The 19,273-nt window shown below is 41.5% G+C and overlaps 2 protein-coding genes across 2 annotated transcripts in view; both read right to left on the reverse strand.

The window, feature by feature from the left end:
* Positions 1–10,879: 10,879 nt before the first annotated feature.
* Positions 10,880–16,076, reverse strand: LOC117939305 (transmembrane protein 182-like). The gene is made up of 5 exons (XM_034864542.1): positions 15,748–16,076; positions 14,303–14,399; positions 14,093–14,215; positions 13,873–14,010; positions 10,880–11,244 (listed from the first exon to the last, which is right to left on the reverse strand). Exons 1-5 carry the CDS (start codon positions 15,928–15,930, stop codon positions 10,961–10,963), a joined length of 825 nt encoding a protein of 274 aa, XP_034720433.1. The 5' UTR covers positions 15,931–16,076; the 3' UTR covers positions 10,880–10,960.
* Positions 16,077–16,589: 513 nt separating this feature from the next.
* LOC117939285 (actin-related protein 3) overlaps positions 16,590–19,273 on the reverse strand; it is a 6,747-nt gene continuing 4,063 nt past the window's right edge. The window contains exons 8-12 of the mRNA XM_034864505.1: positions 19,090–19,263; positions 18,814–18,906; positions 18,596–18,721; positions 18,336–18,419; positions 16,590–17,290 (exon numbers count right to left, since the gene is read on the reverse strand). Of these exons, the coding sequence (XP_034720396.1) occupies positions 17,195–17,290; positions 18,336–18,419; positions 18,596–18,721; positions 18,814–18,906; positions 19,090–19,263 (573 nt within the window). The 3' untranslated portion in view covers positions 16,590–17,194. The remainder of the gene's footprint in view (positions 17,291–18,335; positions 18,420–18,595; positions 18,722–18,813; positions 18,907–19,089; positions 19,264–19,273) is intronic.

Here is a 19,273-nt window from a genome sequence, read left to right on the forward strand (position 1 = left end):
CAGTGATGCAGAGGAGGGTCTGGCTAGTCCACAAAATATTCTGGGATGGGAGAAAAACCTACTCTGGTTAATTGGCATTTCTTTAAACCAATCAAAATCGTCTTGGGCAGCGCTAAGCACTCAACTCAATAATGGTGCCTCTGCAAAAAATTAAGGGGGAACCTAAACAATCCCGGAAATAAAACGTTGCCATTATAGACTTTTAAAGTATCACTACATCAGCAATATTTAGGTGTCCAAGAAACTGTACCGTTGTTTTTGTTCTTCCCTGTAACCTGAGTTGACATGAAGTATCCACATGTGTCCACATTGAACACCTGGTCTGGGTCTGCAGCCCGCATCATGGTAAGTAGCAGTCCCTCAAATCAACACCATCTTGGCACCAGAGAGACGGCGGCATCCTCTCTAGCCTACGAGGTTCGGATACAGAGGAAGGGCTTATCGTCTTAATAAATAAACCTGGAAGCCAAAATCACAGGAACACAGGAGGGATCATTGCTGCAGTGCACTGCACTCCTCTCCTTTCCACTCCGTCAGAGAGGGATTATCCCATTCATTTAGTGTGCACGCCGCTAATTTCTCCTGCCAGGTTCAACTCCCAGAATGCACCAGGGAGATTGGCTGCCTCTGCTTCTTTTCTTTCTTTCTCCTCTCTCTCTCTCTCTCTTGCTCCTTTGCTCTTCCCTCCCCTCCATACCTGGCTCCCTGACTTGTTTTATCTCTCTACTGGTGGGAACACAAACTCCGGTGATTCTTCCTCCTCATCCTCTTCTTTGATGATGTTTTACAAATTCACTTGGCAGGCTACAGAACCGTCTCCCTGGGACTCGAGGCTGCACGCGTGTGCCTTAAAAACAAGATTAAGGTGCATACCTCTCGTAAAACAGGTGTTGTCAGCATCTAACAGGTTGAATTTTCTTTTTTTCTCACCCGATGCAACCCTCATCTTATGCCTCACAAGACAGTGGATACTGGTGTTTAGCAGCAATGAGACTGAGCAGGGCTTTATGTTCACAGAAACATCTATTCGTTTTACTCCTCTCATGAGAAGTCAAGCAGGAAGCAAAAAGTCATTTATTTCTTTTAAGGACGCATCCTCTGCTGAAGTCTGACTGTATTCAACATGCTGAACTTCTATTGAATTCCAAAAGGGACATTTGGTTAAACATTTGGTTGATGAACACCACAGTTTCAATTTTAAAAAGACTAATAAAACTGTGTGTGTGCGTGCGTGTGTGTGTGCGTGTGTATATATAATGTTATTAAGAAAGTGGAGAGACACTGATCGTCTCCAGCCTAAATATTCCATGTCCCATCAACCCCAAGGCACTATGGGAAATTACATTAAAGTTCAGGAAGCCAGAAAGGACCGTCCATGTCTAACCTCAGCCACATGTAGACCTCAATTGTGCGTGCGTGGGTGCGCACGAGTGTGTACAATACATATAAGTTTCAAGGAAGCTATGACATATTCTGTCCTGTAGCCAATTTTGTATTTTTACACCACCAAGTTCCTTCACCTCTCAGGTGTATGTGTTTGTATCCTCTGTGTGTTTACTCAGCTCCGTCTCTCACCTCCAGCTAATTCTCACACCCCGCTGATGAATTCCATAGTGCATCACAATGGGCTGTAACTCGTGTAAGCCGGAGAATATACAGTACGTATCATGGTTTTAATGCACGCTCAGCAAATTTGAAAGCAAATTTTAAAGCGCAGGTGCAAACAACAAAATGAAACGCAGATGCTCTGGGACTCTTTTTCTTCATTTTGTGTAATCACTTTACCTGTAATCAGGGCTATAGATGGCTAATGTTGTTATCTCCTGGTTGTGCAAAGAGGCAACTGTTCGCTAAGACATTGTTTTACGGTAAAAGTGAGAAAGTTAGGCAGAAAGTTTCGGCAAATCAGTTGTTGGAGGTTTAAATTTTACCAAGTATTCTCCCACCAGATTTTTATTCAAAGCCGCTTATGGACCAGCTTTGAACATGGTTCAAATGTTCATTTTGAGATATAAAATGTATATTATATAGCAGTATTAGAATAAAGTTAAACACTAAATACCTAACATTGACAAAAAATATTTCATAGACTTAACTTTTGATGTTTGTTTAGGTTTTGTGAGTTCAAAAGTGACTTGAACTCATGACCTCCTGATTTCTACGGTCCTGCCTGAAATAGACACAAAGAGCTAGGCATTTTGCACATTCGTATTTTTGCAAAGTAACGATACATTTAATGGTCAATAATGACAGGAGTCAATTAAATGAAACTGTATGAAATGACGGCCACTTCCTCTCAGCGTCACCCACGGCTGACCTGACTTTATTCCCACCTCTTCAAGAAGCTTCCTCCCACTGCCCCGCTTCTCCTCCTCCTCTCTCTTTGTAAACCTCTGTACGTGAACGCAGCAGGCATCACAAGTGTTGTGTCGCCGCCGCCGCCAACGCCGGCATAATCCCGTCTCCCTGGCTCACCACTGCTGCTGCTGCTGAGCTGTTTGTTTAGGAATCCGGGCCCCGAAAATTGTATTCCATCGACCATGCTCGCTATCAACACACAATTATCTGGGTTAATCATGTGGAACTGTGGCAAATTCACCTGGGGCTCAGGAACTAATGACATTCGCGTCTGGCCCTGCTTTAGTGAAATGGCCCCAGCACCTGCAGCAGGAACACGGAGATTGCCAAAGAAAATTTGGTCTCATTTCGTCCTCCTTGACGCCCCCCCCCAACACACCCCCGCCCCATGCAACCCCTCCCCTCACCCGCGTCCCCGCTTTCTAACCTCCTACACCCTTCCCCCTTTCCAATCTCTCTGTCTCTTTTCCCATTTCCATCCTACATTCGCCCTCAAATTTGTAAGTCTTTCAGGTTTCCTCCTCTGCCTTTTTTGTTTCTCTCGCACCTTCTTTTCCTGTCGAAAAGCAGGACACCGAATCCCAACTGCGTGCAGGGCGGACGTCAGTCTTCACGCCTCTTGTATTATCACTATATTTCCAGCTTCGCTACCTGTGTAACACCTCAACGTTAGACAGCGAGGAAGTGAGGATTTATAGAAGCCGAACACGATATATGTATATCTTACAATGTAGCAAAATTTGTAACTTTGGTTCCTGACAGAGAGCGACTTGTGTTCTCGCTGTATAATGAAGCGAAGTGATTGAGTGCAGTCAGCGAGGTGTTGATGCTCTTTCTCCATCCCACTTTGTCTCCCTTGCTCTTTTTGTCTTTTCTCTCTATCATACTCACTTAATCATACACACCACAAAGTCATTCCCACCAACTTAGAAGAAGTAGACAACCTCAATGCTCATAATTATACATCAATACAAACATATGTTTCCCAATCACAGATGCAATCCATGTGTGAAATGGGTGTCACACCGTTGGAGGTCTCATTATTCGCAAAGTGTATGCGTGTAGCTCAACACTTTGGCTGCCACCCACACCGGTCACAGTGACTGTGTTATATACCTCCTCTGCTGATGATCTCAGGCTTTTGCATGCTGAGCGTACTGCACGTCGGATTCTATTTCCAACAATCCTCAAATGGATACGAGGTGCGAAACAAATCCTTCCTTCCTCGGGGGAACATGTTGGTCATTGTGGATGGACTTATCCTATTGGACAGCAGTAGACGAGCTGATCATTGGGGTTGCTCGTCAGTCGTCTTTTGGTGAGAAATAAAATGACAACTGTTGTGGTGTAATCACACAGAGCAAGCCTCACCGCCCACTACAGTTACACTTTGAATTGTAGCCAAACTCAAAAGGACGTTGATTGCGGAACTCTCATTCTCGGTGACGACCACATTTCTGCTCTGGCTACAAGTTATTTTCAAGGAGACACTGGGACGACATCACTGGGCTTGTTGAAGGCTTCACTGCCTTTCAGTAAAACTGCATCGTCACAGATGTGTTATTTAAAGAATGTAGTCAGTTCCTGCAGTTTGCTGAAATGAAATTCTGTTGTCCAGCATTTGGACAATACAGCCGGAGGCCCCTGAGGATCTCAGGGTTGGTGTGTTTAATTTGGGTTGTGGTAAATGCAAATTTCTTAGGCACAATTTAAGCACAATAGCAACTGAAGGGATATGGACACACCAGCTTTACTGTGGCACAACGATTGTATTAAAAGAATTAAAAGTTGCATTAAAGTTAATGGAAACACAAAAGTGGGTGCCAATTTGGCAGAGGGGTTAAGGGAATGTTTTACTACTGTACCTCTAGACAAATTAAATCCTAGTGTCAAGCATGGCTGGATGGATGGGGATTTAAGCACAAAAGCAACTAGTCACGCCAGCATTGCCAAGAACACATGGCATGTGTGGCAAAGGTGAATTTTAGAGGCAGGACAATTGCATGCAAAGTTAACGGAAAGACACAAGTCAATGCAAATTTGGCAAAAGATGAAGATGCAAGCACAGACAAGGTTTCAACGCTGTGCCTCTACACTATGCTTTATGCCACACCTTGCTGTTACAGTTGCTCACAACCATGGAGGAGAGGGCCTCAGACTGGAGTTTGCTTACATGACTTCATATTAAAGTTGCAACATATTGCTATTTTGGAGCCACCAACTTATTCACACAGCTGCCTCATTGAGGTTTACACTACACCGTCTGCACTTTGAGTCTCAAATATACATAGACATGTTTGCATGCAGGCATATTTCTGTGCAAGGAAATGTATTCCAGGCCATGATTGTAGAGCTAATTGAAAAATGTTCACCAAAATAATCAAATTTAAAGCTTAAGAATGCATTGGAGCCCACATGAGAAGCAGGGCACATACACACACAAACACAGGGAGCTTGTCTTGTTGCTCTGGAGTCCGTGACATGGTTTAACAGTCTCACAGGATCCATAAAACGCCCCCGAAGGCTTCATATAATCTCTCCTTTTTTCCTGCTTAATAGGAGATAATACAAGTGCGCACCCCGATGAATCAATATGCAACAGCAGCTTTAGTTTGATAATTAATACCAGTGTCGGAAATAGATTTGTGATTTGGCAGGGCAGGTTTGATATGACTCTGGTCTCCCCTCTCTCTTCTTCTCTCCCTTCTCTGAACAGCCAAAGTCCCCGTTCCACTCTGTATCCATAATCTCATTCATTTTTTTTATTTTCAATAGCGCTAATTCTTTGACTAAAGCCTGTTATCTCATGAAAGGCCCCGCGATGGGATTCGATGGCATCCTGACATCTGTATTCATTCCCCCCCGAAATTAGTCCTGACACAATTTTAATGAAAAAACACTCAGAACAGTCACATAAGGGAGGAGAAAAAAAAACATCTATTAAGGTTTGGTAACGCTTTTGGAAAGGGTGGATGAGCACCATGGTAACTCACTGTTCTTTAGCTGCTAAAGTCTGCTGGCCCACCTCTTACATTGACTCAATGCATGAGTCGGATTGAGATATTGAAGAGTGCCTTGACTTTGCTCATGGTTGTTTAAGGGTGACTGCAACAAACCACTCTTGAGGTAGAGGGAATGGTGAGAGGAGACAAAGAGGAGCCCCGCTGGCCCTCAGTAGATAAACACAGAAGCCAGACAAACCGAAGATGCACGGGAAGTGTGTTCCCTCTCCGATCGGCATCCATCTAACTTCCCACCCGCCCCTTGCCTCCTCTTCATCCCCCCCTCCCTCATTCCATACCCCCCCTCCTGCACCATCACCCTTGTCAAAAGCCTGTGTCGGTTGTGGCTGCTGATAATTCCCTCTGTTTCAAAAAAAAGAAAAAGAGAGATGAAAGCGTTCATGGATGAAAGAAACTTGGATGTAATCTCTCTTGCCGTCTTTCGCTTTCTCTTCCAGTACACGATGTTGATCGTTTTCTTCTGGGAAAAAAGGGGGAAAGGAGTGGGGCAGAGGCAGAGTGAAGATGGGAATGAGGGGGGAGAAAACAGAAACCCATTTGGAGCCTTCAACGGCCCAGGTGAGGCCAGGTTATGGACTAGTTCAATAGAATCAGTTTACCCTTTCCGCATGTACACACAGTGACCTGATGAAATAGTGGCCTGGAGAGGAGAGGGGCCAGAGATAAAGGAAAAGCCATCGTTTTCCTTCTGTGCCTCATTTGGCCCTGACCATGATAAGGCCTTCAGCTCTCAGGTATCTGTAGTCACAAGGTAAGAGGCCTGTCATAAAGCATAGATAGAGAGACTACAGAATGGACTGTGAGGAGAATAGAGAAGACAGAAGAAAAGAGGAGTTTGTTTTGAAAGGCTCACTCATCATGTGGATCAATTGAATCCACCTAATGTCACCCACTTGCCAGACTGGGACAGAGCTTGGATTAAAGATCCATTCAGAACCAAATACACAAGTTGCAACTTTACAATACATGTTTTATAGCTGCAATTGGCAAGGTTATAGTGTAAAAATGCACCCATTGTATTTAATTAAATCGGTAGCTGGTGCTGCTATAAAGACATTTGCGCGGCCAAATTAGAAATAACCATGAATAGCTGCTAGAATAATGATGTAAGGACCATAAAAATATAGGTTGCAGACTACAGGCTTTTTTCGGGGAAGCTATAAACAGCCCTCACATTTTTTCTCAATGATGATTCTTTAAAAATCAAGTAAGGTCAAAAATTTAAATTAACGTTTAACATAGATATATCATGTAAGAGAGAGAGTCGGATGTACTTTACACCAGAGGTCTTCAACGTATGTATGCGGTTGAGTTGCATATTAAATCGGACCTACAATTGCGTTATGTCTGCCTAAGGCCTGTACACATAGCTTTTTATGGTGCATACAATACTGAGCTATTAAAATAATTGTGACATATTTGTATATTTATACATCACGTTTTAATGTTAAACAAATGAGACAGAGCAAATCCTTCGAGCTAGCTTACCTATAGGCCATTAATGTTTTTTCACAAATAGGCTGATTTATCTTTGCTAATGATATGTTGGATTTATGTTTATGTACAGTACATGTATTATGTTATAGTGAAATGAAAATGAAATTTCAATTGAAAAGAATGTTTTCTCAAAAATGATCAAACAATAATTTAGGGGCCCCTGTAGTATCTTTGAGGACCCCTTGTTGAAGATCTTTGCTTTACACCATCCACCACACCGCTCTTCTCACATTGACCAATCCTAAGGTGCAGATTTGTCTAATACAACCATAATTCCTAGGGGGTACTGGGCTGGCAGGCAGGCCAACTGACATTTCATCACCTTGTGCACTTGCTGCCTGTAACAGCAGCCAAGGTTGCAGGGAGATTTTGTGATGCAACAGCAGAAAAGGCTTGACAATTTTCAAACTCTTGCTGTACTCTGAGACTTGGGGAGCTCATGCAGCGCTGGGCCACAGAGCTCATTATCAACCACCTGACTGGTCTGAACAGATAGAAATGGAAGGTGAAAAAAGGCAAAGACAGGCAGGAGGAGAAGAGGGTACGATTAGAGAGGAGGATCTGTCAGCATAGACATGGGAAATGGAATCACCTGTGACTCAAAATGATTTTTATGAAGAAAAAAAGAAGAGGGCAAATTAAAAAAAAGATCAAGTAATGAATAAAAGCAGGTAGAGGAGCTCTTATTCTTTGCCCTTCCACACTGAGAACATGCTCTGTCATAATATCATTATTAATTTAACGTTCTTTCCATAATTGCTCATATCAGATCATGTTTTGACCTGCAGTTCTTAAAAAAAACTTTGAAACACAGTCTTCTAGTCTTGTTCCTAAATACCATTTTTGATATTGCTTTTAGTGATCGCAGCCTTTAAGGGTGGCCCAGAATGATTCATCTCAGCTGCTAAGACCTTTTTTTTTGGATTGCTGTAAAAAGCGCACAGTCGGCCTGAGGACACCAGCATCCCTCCAGGACAGGGGTAAGCGGAGGTGTGGGGGTGTTGGATTTTATAGCCCGCAGCTCCCCAGCCCCACTTTGCCAGCCGGGACAAGGAGAGCCCATATGGCAGCCAAGCGTGGCTCCGGCCAGCTCAGGCTCATATGTATGGAAAACAAGGTCTGGAGAGGGAAGTCACAGGGGGTCATGCTAGTCAGAGAGGCAGCCCGAGGTCCTGGTGCAGGTTAGAAGGTCTTGGTTCAGGAGAAGAGGCTAATTTCTTCTACTTGGCTGAGCAAAGGCCTGAATAATTGCGCCCCCCGGGTTGGCCTTTGGGTGTTGTGGAGGTAGAGCGGAGTGAACCAGCATGCAGAGCGAGCAGGGGGAGGTTCAGGGAAAGGCGGTTGGATCACAGAACATGTTGTGTCCAGCTCTCAATAGCTGCTCATTATATTTGTTTTCATGGTGTGAAATTAAAAACATCCTTATGCATATTTGTGTATTACACCACACATTATTTGTACTTAATATCATCTCATGCAGGTAACACTAATCGCATAATAAGGGACATCGCTTTACAGTGCAGAAGATGCAACCATGACATGTTCAAATTTCAGATATATTTAGAAAATTAAAGATAGCGTGAGCTCTTTGATTTGGGCAAAGAGGAAAATAAGTCACTTTGGTGACCTGAAGTTTCAATAATTTTGGTTTTTGGTCACTTGGGGACCATGCAACAAGCTGAAACACAACACTGTCCCTGGCACTGTATCAGCTGTAGCTAGCTACTGTAGCTAATTAAGCTAGCATTAGCTCTGTGACTCATTTCTCACCTGATTCGGAAATTAGTACATGAGGGCCACATATGAAATCCTGCTAAAACTCATTGATGTTCTTGTTCGAGACAATGATTCCCGCTCATTCATTGGTTGTCCTTCTTCCAAAGTTTGGCGCACTAGCAGTAGGCTACTCTATGATAACAGCGAGTGCGTGCCTGGGAAGTATGAATAGGAAAAGTCGGGCACAGTCGGACAAGAGTCGTTCAAAAACATGTGTTTGTTCATTTTCACCCATAATGGTTTGTTGTCTCTTGGCTTTGGAAGTCCTCACCCCTGCAGGTAGCGAACTAGCCAGGTATCCTAATACACACACTTTGGCTGTGGTTTTGGTTTTGGAATAGATTAAAACTTTTTGAATCCAAAGTATCACTCTTACTATAGCTCCAACATAAAGTAAAGAAATAAATTAAAAACTTTATTGTCAAATGTCTGCAACATAAGAGAGATGAGTTTTCTTAAGTTGCTTCTTCTGATGTCTTTGTTGCCCCCATAGTAATTGCCATGGACAGTTCTATCTACAGAGAACAAAAACCCAGTCTGATGATGTGATGTAAAGGTCAACTAGTACACACACACACACACACACACACACACACACACACACATATATGTGTGTGTGAATCCGAGGCTGACAGCGACCAAAAGCACTACATCCACTCCTGGACCATAAGTAATGAATCTGCCACAATTCTGCTTTTTAAAGATTGAAAACGAAGCGATATGACTGGATCTCCTTGACTTCATTAGAAAATAAAGATCATCCTTTTAAACCCATGACTGCGTTGGCTGTTGGTGGCGAGGCAGAGGGAGGTGACAGATGTTTAAACACGGCGAGGGCCGGGGGAAGCGAATGTGACATGCTCCGGTGTAATTATACTCACCTAGTTCACAGCGGAGATTAAGAAAGAGAAGGGATGGAGAGGCAAGGGAGCGTCAGACATGAAAGAATATTGAAAAGACTCGCTGATGAGCAATGTCAACTCTCTTTCCCCCTGCCCCCCCCCCTCTTCTCCCTTTTGTCACTGTAACATCTCAAGGTCTCACTTCTGTTTGCCTTTTTCCAATTATCAAGGTGTGACTGTGGGCTTCCCATAACCCCCCTCCTTTAAATCTAATGTTAACTATGCTGAACTTCAATGGAGAGAAAAAACATTTTATATTGTTTGTCAGGAAAATTACAGAAATTAATTATCACTTACAAATGTCTTTCCTAGTTTTATCCTCTGCAGGCTTGATCTGATGCAAACAAACTCTGCAACTTTGCATTCTGCTGTAATGCTGTTGGACATCATTGTAAGGACCTGAGACAGAGGGATTTAATAAGGTTAGAAAACACTTCCAAACATTATCCTGAGTCAACACTGTCCTCTAGTGGCTGTTGTATGTTCAACCCACACTGTGAGTTCTCCCTGAAGTGGCCCTCCTGTCAGAAAATGGATGATGACAGTCTAATTTATTATTATCTCCGTCCCTCTGACCCAATATTTCAGAGCTTCAACCTGATGACGGGCAGGCCCAGTCAAACTCAATCTACTCAATGCTTCAGCGTGTACACCGGGCAGCCCTCGCCTCGCCACTTTTGTCAAAATTGATTTATCAATTATAATAAAAGTAGAGTGAAAGCGTTGGAGTATTAATCACACAGGGATCTGTTTAATACATTAGAAAAAAAAGTAATTTGTAATGACCGACTTCTAATTAAAGATTCCAATCATCGTCACTGATGGAAGTCGTCGGAAGGATCCACACATTCGGGTTGAGTGACCACTTGTCAATCACGCTGTGTGACCACTGCTGTCTTTTTGTCTGATTTTGCCATAAAGTTGGAGATGTGTGGGTCTTCTTCTGTTGAAGCCAACTACCAGATCTTTGTGTATTTAAAACCTTATTTCAATAAAGAGCTTTCAGACCTATGTGTCTTTGTTTAAGCTGTATTATGTCAGCAAAGAAAGTAGCAAAATTGACATTTATGTGCATGCAGAGGACTACTTTAAGTCGAGGCTTATATGCAGTGTGACAAGGGCATAACTTTGGGGTCAACATAGTTTGGGGATGGGGGATGGAGGCGGGGCTGGGGGGGGGGGGGGGGGGGGGGGGGGGGGGGGGGGGGGGGGGGGGGGGGTTACAACACTTAAAAAAAAAAAAATTCTGCAAGTGCCAAATTATAACTGTGATGTCTGGGTCGTTTCCCAAAAAAATTTTGAATCGTCAAACGCTTCCTTACCCTGCCTGGACCGGGGATCAAACTCTGCAGTGCCAACTTGATGTGAGGCAGAAGTGCAAACCACTGATCCACTTTGCCATATTTAGTTTGGGTGATATTGGCACCATGGCACTTGATTAACCGGAACTTTCTTTATCTTATCTAGCTGTGTCTCCTGTATGCTTCGGCCAATCAGGATGAAGAGCAGGCCGGCCAGCAGGCAGAAGAAGACAGCGACCGGAGCGAGGAGAAATGAAGGACCGAGCTGGATGCTGAGGTGGAAGGAGGGGCAGGTGGAGACTCTCTGATGGTGGGCAAACTGCTCCAGAGGGTCCAGGACCTGGACCCACATCAGATACATCACCATCACTGCCAGCAGACACAGCCCTGACAGGCACAGAGACAACTTTTAGTACCTAGAGGTTTTCTACTTCCGAATTCTAAATGTAACACTTTTTAATGGCAGTTTTTTGTCAATTCTCATAAACAAAGCTTTTACCCACAAGTTGACATGACCAAAAAGATGATGTTCAGCTCTAACATTGTGCACAGCACAATCATAGCAAGAATATTGCTTATTTAGATAATAATTTGAGTCAAATGTTGGCTCACAAATAAAGTTCTCGCTGTGTCAACATTGGCCAATACATTTGATTTATGGTCAGAGACAGCAATCCCATTCTAATGGTTTGGCAGCCGTGAGGTTCAACAAAAGTAACCAACACACGTATGCATCTGCAGCAATGTGCAGTACAACGGAAATATGAAACCATGGAAACCTATTCTGGTACAACCTCAAAATACAATTATGAACCGGAAAATAAAGAGGACATGGGCGCTTTAAGCATTGTACTTTAACTGCACTTTCCCCACACAATTAACAACCAGATTTATTAGTAACTGTAGATTTGCCTTGCTCTTCTCTGGGAAAAAGATGCATTTACATATAAAGTATATATATATATATATATATATATATATATATAGTATATATACACACACTTTTGCTCCATTTACATGCAGGAAAACATTCTTCAATCCAACATAAGTTGCTTTCAAATTTTAGTGAAGATCCAAAATTTCCAATAATGGTAAATATTGAGGAAATGTGTATCAAAAGATGCACAAGACTGAATCTAAATTGCACCGCCGTACAAAAATATGGAGTCTTGGGTTTGAATAATTCAAGCAGAATTTAATTTAGCTTACTGAAGAATTGCAGTCAAATGTGAAACCTTCTTAAGAAGAAAATATAAGTGAAATACTGGGTGTTAAGGGGTTAAAATTGTTATTTTATTTCTTAAAATCAACAAATATTTTTGGTTAAGAAAGTATGATGAGAGTGTGAACTCCTGGCTAAAAGCTGCTGCACAGAACCCTCAGGCATTAGTTGGACTCCTCATTTCCATTATTATTACATGGAATGCATTATTGTAATTTTTTTCTGTGACCACAAATGCTGGCAACACTACTTCTTGATCTGACCTATTGATTTTCTCAATCCAAGAAACGTCGAGAGCAAGTAGCTGTGGTGAACTGACCACCAGCTGCACCCCCCACCTGCTTTCTGTCCCCAGTGTCAGAACTAAACACGGAGAAACAGTCTTCAGTTTACATGCTCCACATATCTGGAACAAATGGCCAGAAAACTAGGTCCACCACAACTCACTTCTTTAACCCTGGTGTTGTCCTTGGGTCAACTTGACCCATTTCAAAGTAATCATGTCAGAAATATGAATTTCTTTCAATGGAATTGCCCAACAATAACATGGATGATTCCATACAACAGTACTTTCATTGAATTGTTTGGGTGTTTTGCTTAGTCTTTTAGCATTTGTATTATTTCTTTAATGGTTTCAGTAAACAGTATCCGGACTTAACCTTGACATATACCCATCTATGATCCACTCAACATCCTCTGATCTTAACTATTAGTCAAAACAATTTATAATTTCTGCCTTTTTAACTAAAAACATATGTATAATTTGATTTAAATGAGGTTTGTTGACCATGAATTCAGAGAATAAGTACAAAACCTGTTATTAAACCAGCTCAGGTTTTTAAAAAGCACCAAGAGGATGAAAAAAGTGCCAAATAAATCAGAAAAAAATATTAATTTTCAATTTTGACCTGGAAGGACAAGTTAATGGTTAACGGGAAGGCAAACAAGGGTTAAATCAAGGCTGAAGACCTCTCTGTTTGACGCTGCACTTTAATCAATCAAGAACTTGTGCATGTCTAGCACTGCAGCTCTTAATTTTGTTTTTATCCCTTATTCTATTATATATTACATTAATATCATTTAGCTGATGATTTCGTCCAAAGCAACTTACAATTGCTCTGGGTTGCATGTCCCTGGAGCAACTAGGGGGTTAAGTGTCATGCTCAGGGACACATCAGTTGATGCATCACAGTGGGAATTGAACCCAGATCTCCCAAAGGCATGTGTCATATCCACTGCGCCATCACCAGCCTATATCAGCTTGCTTTTATTTTCTATTGTCTTTAATTATTGTTTTTTTAATTCATTTTTATTTGCGATGTAAGGCACTGTGGACTGCCTTGTCACTGAAATGTGCTATATAAATACAATTGTTTTATTTTGGCTTTTTGCATTTCTGCACTCAAGCATTGTTTTTGTCTGCAGATCTCCTTTTTTTAAGGGGTGTTTGGTTGGGGGGACGTTACGGGTGCCGTTCATGAGATTTGGCCAATTATACAAGCATATAGATAAGACATCATACCTCTTTCCTACGTAATAATGGCACTAAATGTCTCTTGTATATGTAGTTTGTCATTTTTGCTTTTATTTCTTATCATCCACAGTTGTATTTCAAAGTATTCAAATCTTCCCTCCAAATAATTGATATTTGATACAACACCAGAACAGCTCCTCTGTTGGACCAGTGTGCTTTGAATGTCTCCTGTTTTGCAGCCAATATCGTCATGTCTTAAGAGAGATCCGTTAGTGTTGAAGCCAAAAAAATGACCGTGTTGTAGCTAATTGGTTCTTACCGCCACAGAGCAGAAGGGCCCCACCCACTGTATAGAGTCTGTAATTGGTCAGTGGACCGGCACAGATGACCACAAATACACTTATGAAGACAGCCGCCAAGCCTGTGGTGAGGAAGATGCTCCAGAAGGTCCTAAAAACTGAGAGGAAAAAGAAAATGAGGCTTTGTACATCATAAAAGATAATATTGTAATCATGTGAAAATAAATGACCAATACTAACCGATGGCAGAGGAATGCTCATACGGTTGTGTGGGGAAGCGGTGTGGCTCCAGCCATGATTGCTCATTAACAGGAAACGGGAAGAGGAAAGCGGCATGGCAGACCTTTGATGGGGGCTGATTTGCTGGAGGGGAGGAGGCATTTGTAATGCTGTTGTTTGCAAAGAAAAATTTGGAAATATAATGTCATCATATAGGTCTGAGGTTCTCACTGATCCAAAGGTCCCAGATAGAGTGTTCATTTAAAACAGCCATGAAAGCGCAGCGCCAAAACAGGCCCTCGTGGAAGATCCTCACACCCTCCTTAACCTGAGTCAGAATCAGAAAACCAAACGTGACCTCTTATTTTGACAGGGTCTTATTATGTGATCAATATCAAGGTTAAGGTCAAGGTAATCTTTTTTTATCCCAAAATAGGGAAACTCCTGTAGTCTAGGTGCAGATACACAAACATACACAAAACTACAACACAATAAAAATACATAAAAATATGTGTACAGTATGTGTGTACAGTATGTATCTATATTCCATATGCCCCCCCCCCTTCTCATCTATCACACACACACTGCTATTACAAGAGGATTCTGTCACTGTAGTAGTGTCCGGACTAACTAAATAATGCTAAATAACATTTAAAATAAAACAAAACAGACTCAACAGGTGTCTGAGTGTCCACAGTCTCCTGCAGGATGTAGAGAATGGTTCAGCTTTCCTTAAATAGACAGTGTTTGATTGAAGGTGTAAAGTGAAGACAGTGAACTGCAGCCAGCAGGAAATTCCATGTGCATTCATGAAATAAGACTCCCCCTTTCTTCATTGTATGAAATAATTACAGCTCTAATTATCGGGCCAGTAAGGAACGGCTAAAGGAGTTTGCTGTTATGTTTGAATGAGTAATGAACGTTTGACCTCTGTGCTACATATTATGCTTAGTGTCCAAGAATTTAAGTCAAAAAGACAAAAGACAAAATACTACACATTGCTATCTTAGTTAATTGTATCTTCATTCTGCATGACACTTTGATCACAGTCTTCATAATATTTCGCTCTATAATGTAGTGTAGTAGAAGTATAAAGTAGCACACATTGGAATACATAACTAAAGTACAAGTACCACAGACTAGTACAGTCCTAGAGTAATGTATGTGTTATTTTTTTTTTTACATATGGAGTTTTTACTCTCAAAGCAACTTTTTTTTTCTTTCCAAGTCTGCATGTATACTCTGTGTACCATCATACTAACCTACATTATTTTTACTTCTATGGTCCTATTTATGCGTATATATATTTTGCTCTGTGGTGTTTTAAGACCGCTATGTCAACTTCAAGGCACATAACCATGCCTAATCCTTGTGCCTGAAAAGCGACGTTGAGGGCTTAAAACACCACATATTTTCTCATGTTGGTCTCCATATTAACTCCTGGACGCTTACAGTTAAGTATAAAAAAATTAATCTAAATTATTTGTACTTGTGGTTTAACTAAAATACTACATTCCTTCACTATTAGTGTATTGTGGTCAATGTTTCTTATTTTGCTTACATTTTGAATGATTTCATTTTCCTAATTTGCTTAAATATTTCTGAATCATTTCTTGGATGCCTGCGTGTTTGAAACAAGCTCTGCAAACAACCTTGTAAGAGTTCAGTTTAAGTACCTCGGTGCTGCTCTTGCCCTCTCTCAGGCCACCTCCTCCATAGGCTTCCTCCGGCCCGCTGCAGGACTCGGCTGCCAGCAGCCAGTACTCTGTCCCGCAGGACAGCAGTGTGAACAGAAATCCTGTCGCCCCGAAGAACAGAGCCAAGAAGAGGAGCACCTTGAGCCTCTCAGCAGGAGACATGTCTCAGTATGTCCGCCTTCGGTTTTCTATAGCCGCAAATCTTCACTTTTCCTTTTCTTAGCTTTCTACAGCATATCATATTCAAATATATATTATAATTATACTAAATAACTGCTAAATCCATGTGTCTGTTACTTTTCTGCTGCAAGAAACAAGTGAGCACCATGACAAAAACCAGCTCTAGATAGTGCTCGCCCTACTGACCAATCAGGGACATGAAGTGGTTCAGAGGAAATAAACTCTTACATCATGCAGTGGTCACTTTAAAGAGATACAGTTACAGTACGGGGGGAGGGGTTCCCCTCACATAAATATAGCAATGTTATGTTGAGAATGGATGAATTCAGGGTCTTCTCGAAAACTTGAAAAACAGAAATCACAAATGTAGAAATATCTCCTTGGCATTTATTGGAATGCCAGCATTGAAATCCAGATTTGGTACAGTACAAGGCTATCCAGTATAACTGAGATCTAGGCAACAGTGATGGTCCAACAACAGTCATTCAAACTGCATGTTCATATATTAATATGAATTATTTTTTCATTCTTTTTTTAAAGACAAGAGATGATTAATACAAATAAAAAAAGGGCAAAGGAAAGCGGTGACTAATTCTAAATTGAACTTTGGGGAAAATTATTTGAACAGATAATATTTTTTTAATGCCTTACTTGTTGTAATAATCTAAATTCAAACAAATATTCCATCCAGGTAGCGAGGGTCATATTCAATAAAAAGAGAGAAATAAGGGTCAGTATATCTGGTGATTGTTTTGCTGGGGTATGTTGCACCCATTTGATGACTTAATGATCAAAAGGTGTTTTATTCAATGAACTGTGTGGGAAATGATCTAGCTAAGCATGTCCTGCTTCTTTTAGAGTATATAACATATAGCAAGAACCCAACCCATATACACAGAGAAGTGCATTTATACAGGACTCATGTTGATTAATTACATATTACAACCCTGTGAGGATATAAGTACATATACGAGGCACGCAAAAATTAAAGATTGATCACCTATTATTAACCTACTTGCAGTAAACATCTTATTTGAAGGATCCTTTGGGCTGAGTCACCTCCTTCCTCTAATTTGTGAGGATGTTGCTGCTATTTTGGCAGTTTGTTTGGTCCACTGCTTTATCCGAATGAACAGGTCTGTCGGGAGCATCCGTGCAAAGGCTCATGGGACTTCCAAAGAACGTGAGGTCTTCGGGCGCTTCCTCCGTTTTCCTTGGCCTCTGCTGATTGCCGTCCTCCGACGCCCTAAGACATGACTCCGAACACGGGGTTGTGGCGGCAGATGCTCGGCCCGATCTCCTCGTAGTCTTTCTTGGTGTGGCACACTTGGTAAAACTCAGGCTGCCAAAACAGAAATGCTCCTCGTTAAGGTCCTTTCCCATTTCAGAAGTAAAGGCAACATCTATAATTGCGATAATTACAAGAACTTTGCAAATAAGAATATATACTTTATTAATCCCACAAGGGAAATTACACTGTTTTTCACTCTAATGATACACACACTGAATTACACACACGCTCAGTACCTGTACATGCACTAATGGAGATATGGGGGCCCGCCTATGAAAAGGCACCCCAAGCAAGCATATATATATTTTTACCACTGAATAAATCTCCGGTAAGAGCCCATCTTAAATATGCTTGCTCCGTTTTTGAAAAAGCATGGAACAAACGACCAGAAGAAGAAGTGTTCCCTTCAGTTAACTCCAGTAACTGGTTTGGATACAGTTTGTCTGTCAAAAGATGTCATGTTTACTAGAACTATAAACCTTGTGTGTAATTTGTTTTGTTTATTGTTTGTACTAATTTATGAAATCCAAGTAATTTTTATTCTGACTAGTCTGACTAGATGTAGGGCTGGGTATCGTTTAAAAATATTTGATACTGGTAACAAAACCAATAACGTGACTTTGGTTCTGATACCAATAATATAAAACAAAATTACGACACAAATCTCTTCTGCTAGGTGAGCCCCTCTCTGTGCTTTCCGGCGTGCCTCGACAACTTGTAACATTAGAAGCCAATCACAAACATTAGAAGATGCTGCATGCTTATTGGCTCACTGTCACTGATGAGATTTGCTCTACGGTATTTAATGACAAAGCATTTGTTTGATATTTGATGCTTTAGAGGCATTTTGGTCGGTGCCTTAAAAGTAAATTTCTGTACCCAGTCCCAGACAAAGGTTCACCAAAGTCTGGGGCTTATGGAAAATACATTTGCCATTTACTGTTCATATCTGATAAGTTTTTTTTCCATGTAAAAACTCAACTATTCTAATTATCTCACACAGGAATGTACTTATGTCAAAACTATTTAGAAAAAGCCGCAGGATGGGGTGATTATGTGTTGTTAGAGAAGCTGAAAACATTGTTTTGACACTCACAGTAGACGCCAGCATTGAACCTCCGAACCAGACCGCATACCGCTGCATGTGATGAGTGACGACTTGCACATCGATGGGCTTGGGCTGCAAAACAGAGAGAGGAACTTAGTCAATATTGAAACAAACAAAAAACAAACCACTACCTGTAAACTTGCATTACAAAAGTGCTTTTGCAATGCACAACTAATAGGCTTGAATAACAAGTACTTTTGCATACGTTCAATGCATTTTGATACTAAAACTTAATCCTCTTTCCTCACCTTCAACTTGCCGCCGCTCAGCTCTTCGCTCATTTTCAGTCGTGCATCCACAGACCTTTTGAGATCCCTCTGCAGGCGTCTGCCAAAGTCCCTGAACATGGTGGAGCCTCCGGAGAGCACCACGTTCTGCAACACACAGAGGAGGCAGACGCTGATATGAAAACCGATACACAAACTAACTTGTTACTGGCACAGTAGTAGCTGTAGAGTTTCTGTACCTTGTACAGTGGACGTCTGACATCAATGGGGCAGTTCTGGATCACTTCGTCCACCACCTCTGAGATCGGCTGGGTGAAGTCCGGGTTGGCAAACTGGACGAGACCAAAAAGCAAAACAAATATTAAGTTCCAAGGCAAGGAATTCCACTTAGTGTATTAAAAACAAACAAAAAAAAAAAAAACATTTTGGGCTGTAGCATCCATCAGCTGCAACAGCAATCTTAAAAGACTTAATTTAAAAGAGTTTTTTTATATCTAAGTGGTCAACCAACCAACCTCAGGATGGAAGAAGATCTCGGGCCCCAGGAAGCGCTCGTAGCCAACATCAATGGTGAACTCCTTCTTGGAGATGGAGTTGATGCCTGTGTACTGTTTGATCCACTTGGAGCCGTCTGTGTCGTACTTGTTAAACTCCTTAACAAGGTCAGGGCAGACGTAGCTATACCGCTCCTAAAAAAAA

This window comes from Etheostoma cragini, chromosome 24 (assembly GCF_013103735.1).
Source record: "Etheostoma cragini isolate CJK2018 chromosome 24, CSU_Ecrag_1.0, whole genome shotgun sequence".
Classification (NCBI taxonomy): Eukaryota; Metazoa; Chordata; class Actinopteri; order Perciformes; family Percidae; genus Etheostoma; species Etheostoma cragini.

Coding starts and splice junctions, on each gene's coding strand:
- LOC117939305 (XM_034864542.1), bottom strand. CDS start 15,930: ATGTCTCCTGCTGAGAGGCTCAAGGTGCTCCTCTTCTTGGCTCTGTTC. Junction 14,400..15,747: donor AGGGCAAGAGCAGCACCGAG/GTACTTAAACTG, acceptor ATTCTGACTCAG/GTTAAGGAGGGTGTGAGGAT. Junction 14,216..14,302: donor TATCTGGGACCTTTGGATCA/GTGAGAACCTCA, acceptor CCTCCCCTCCAG/CAAATCAGCCCCCATCAAAG.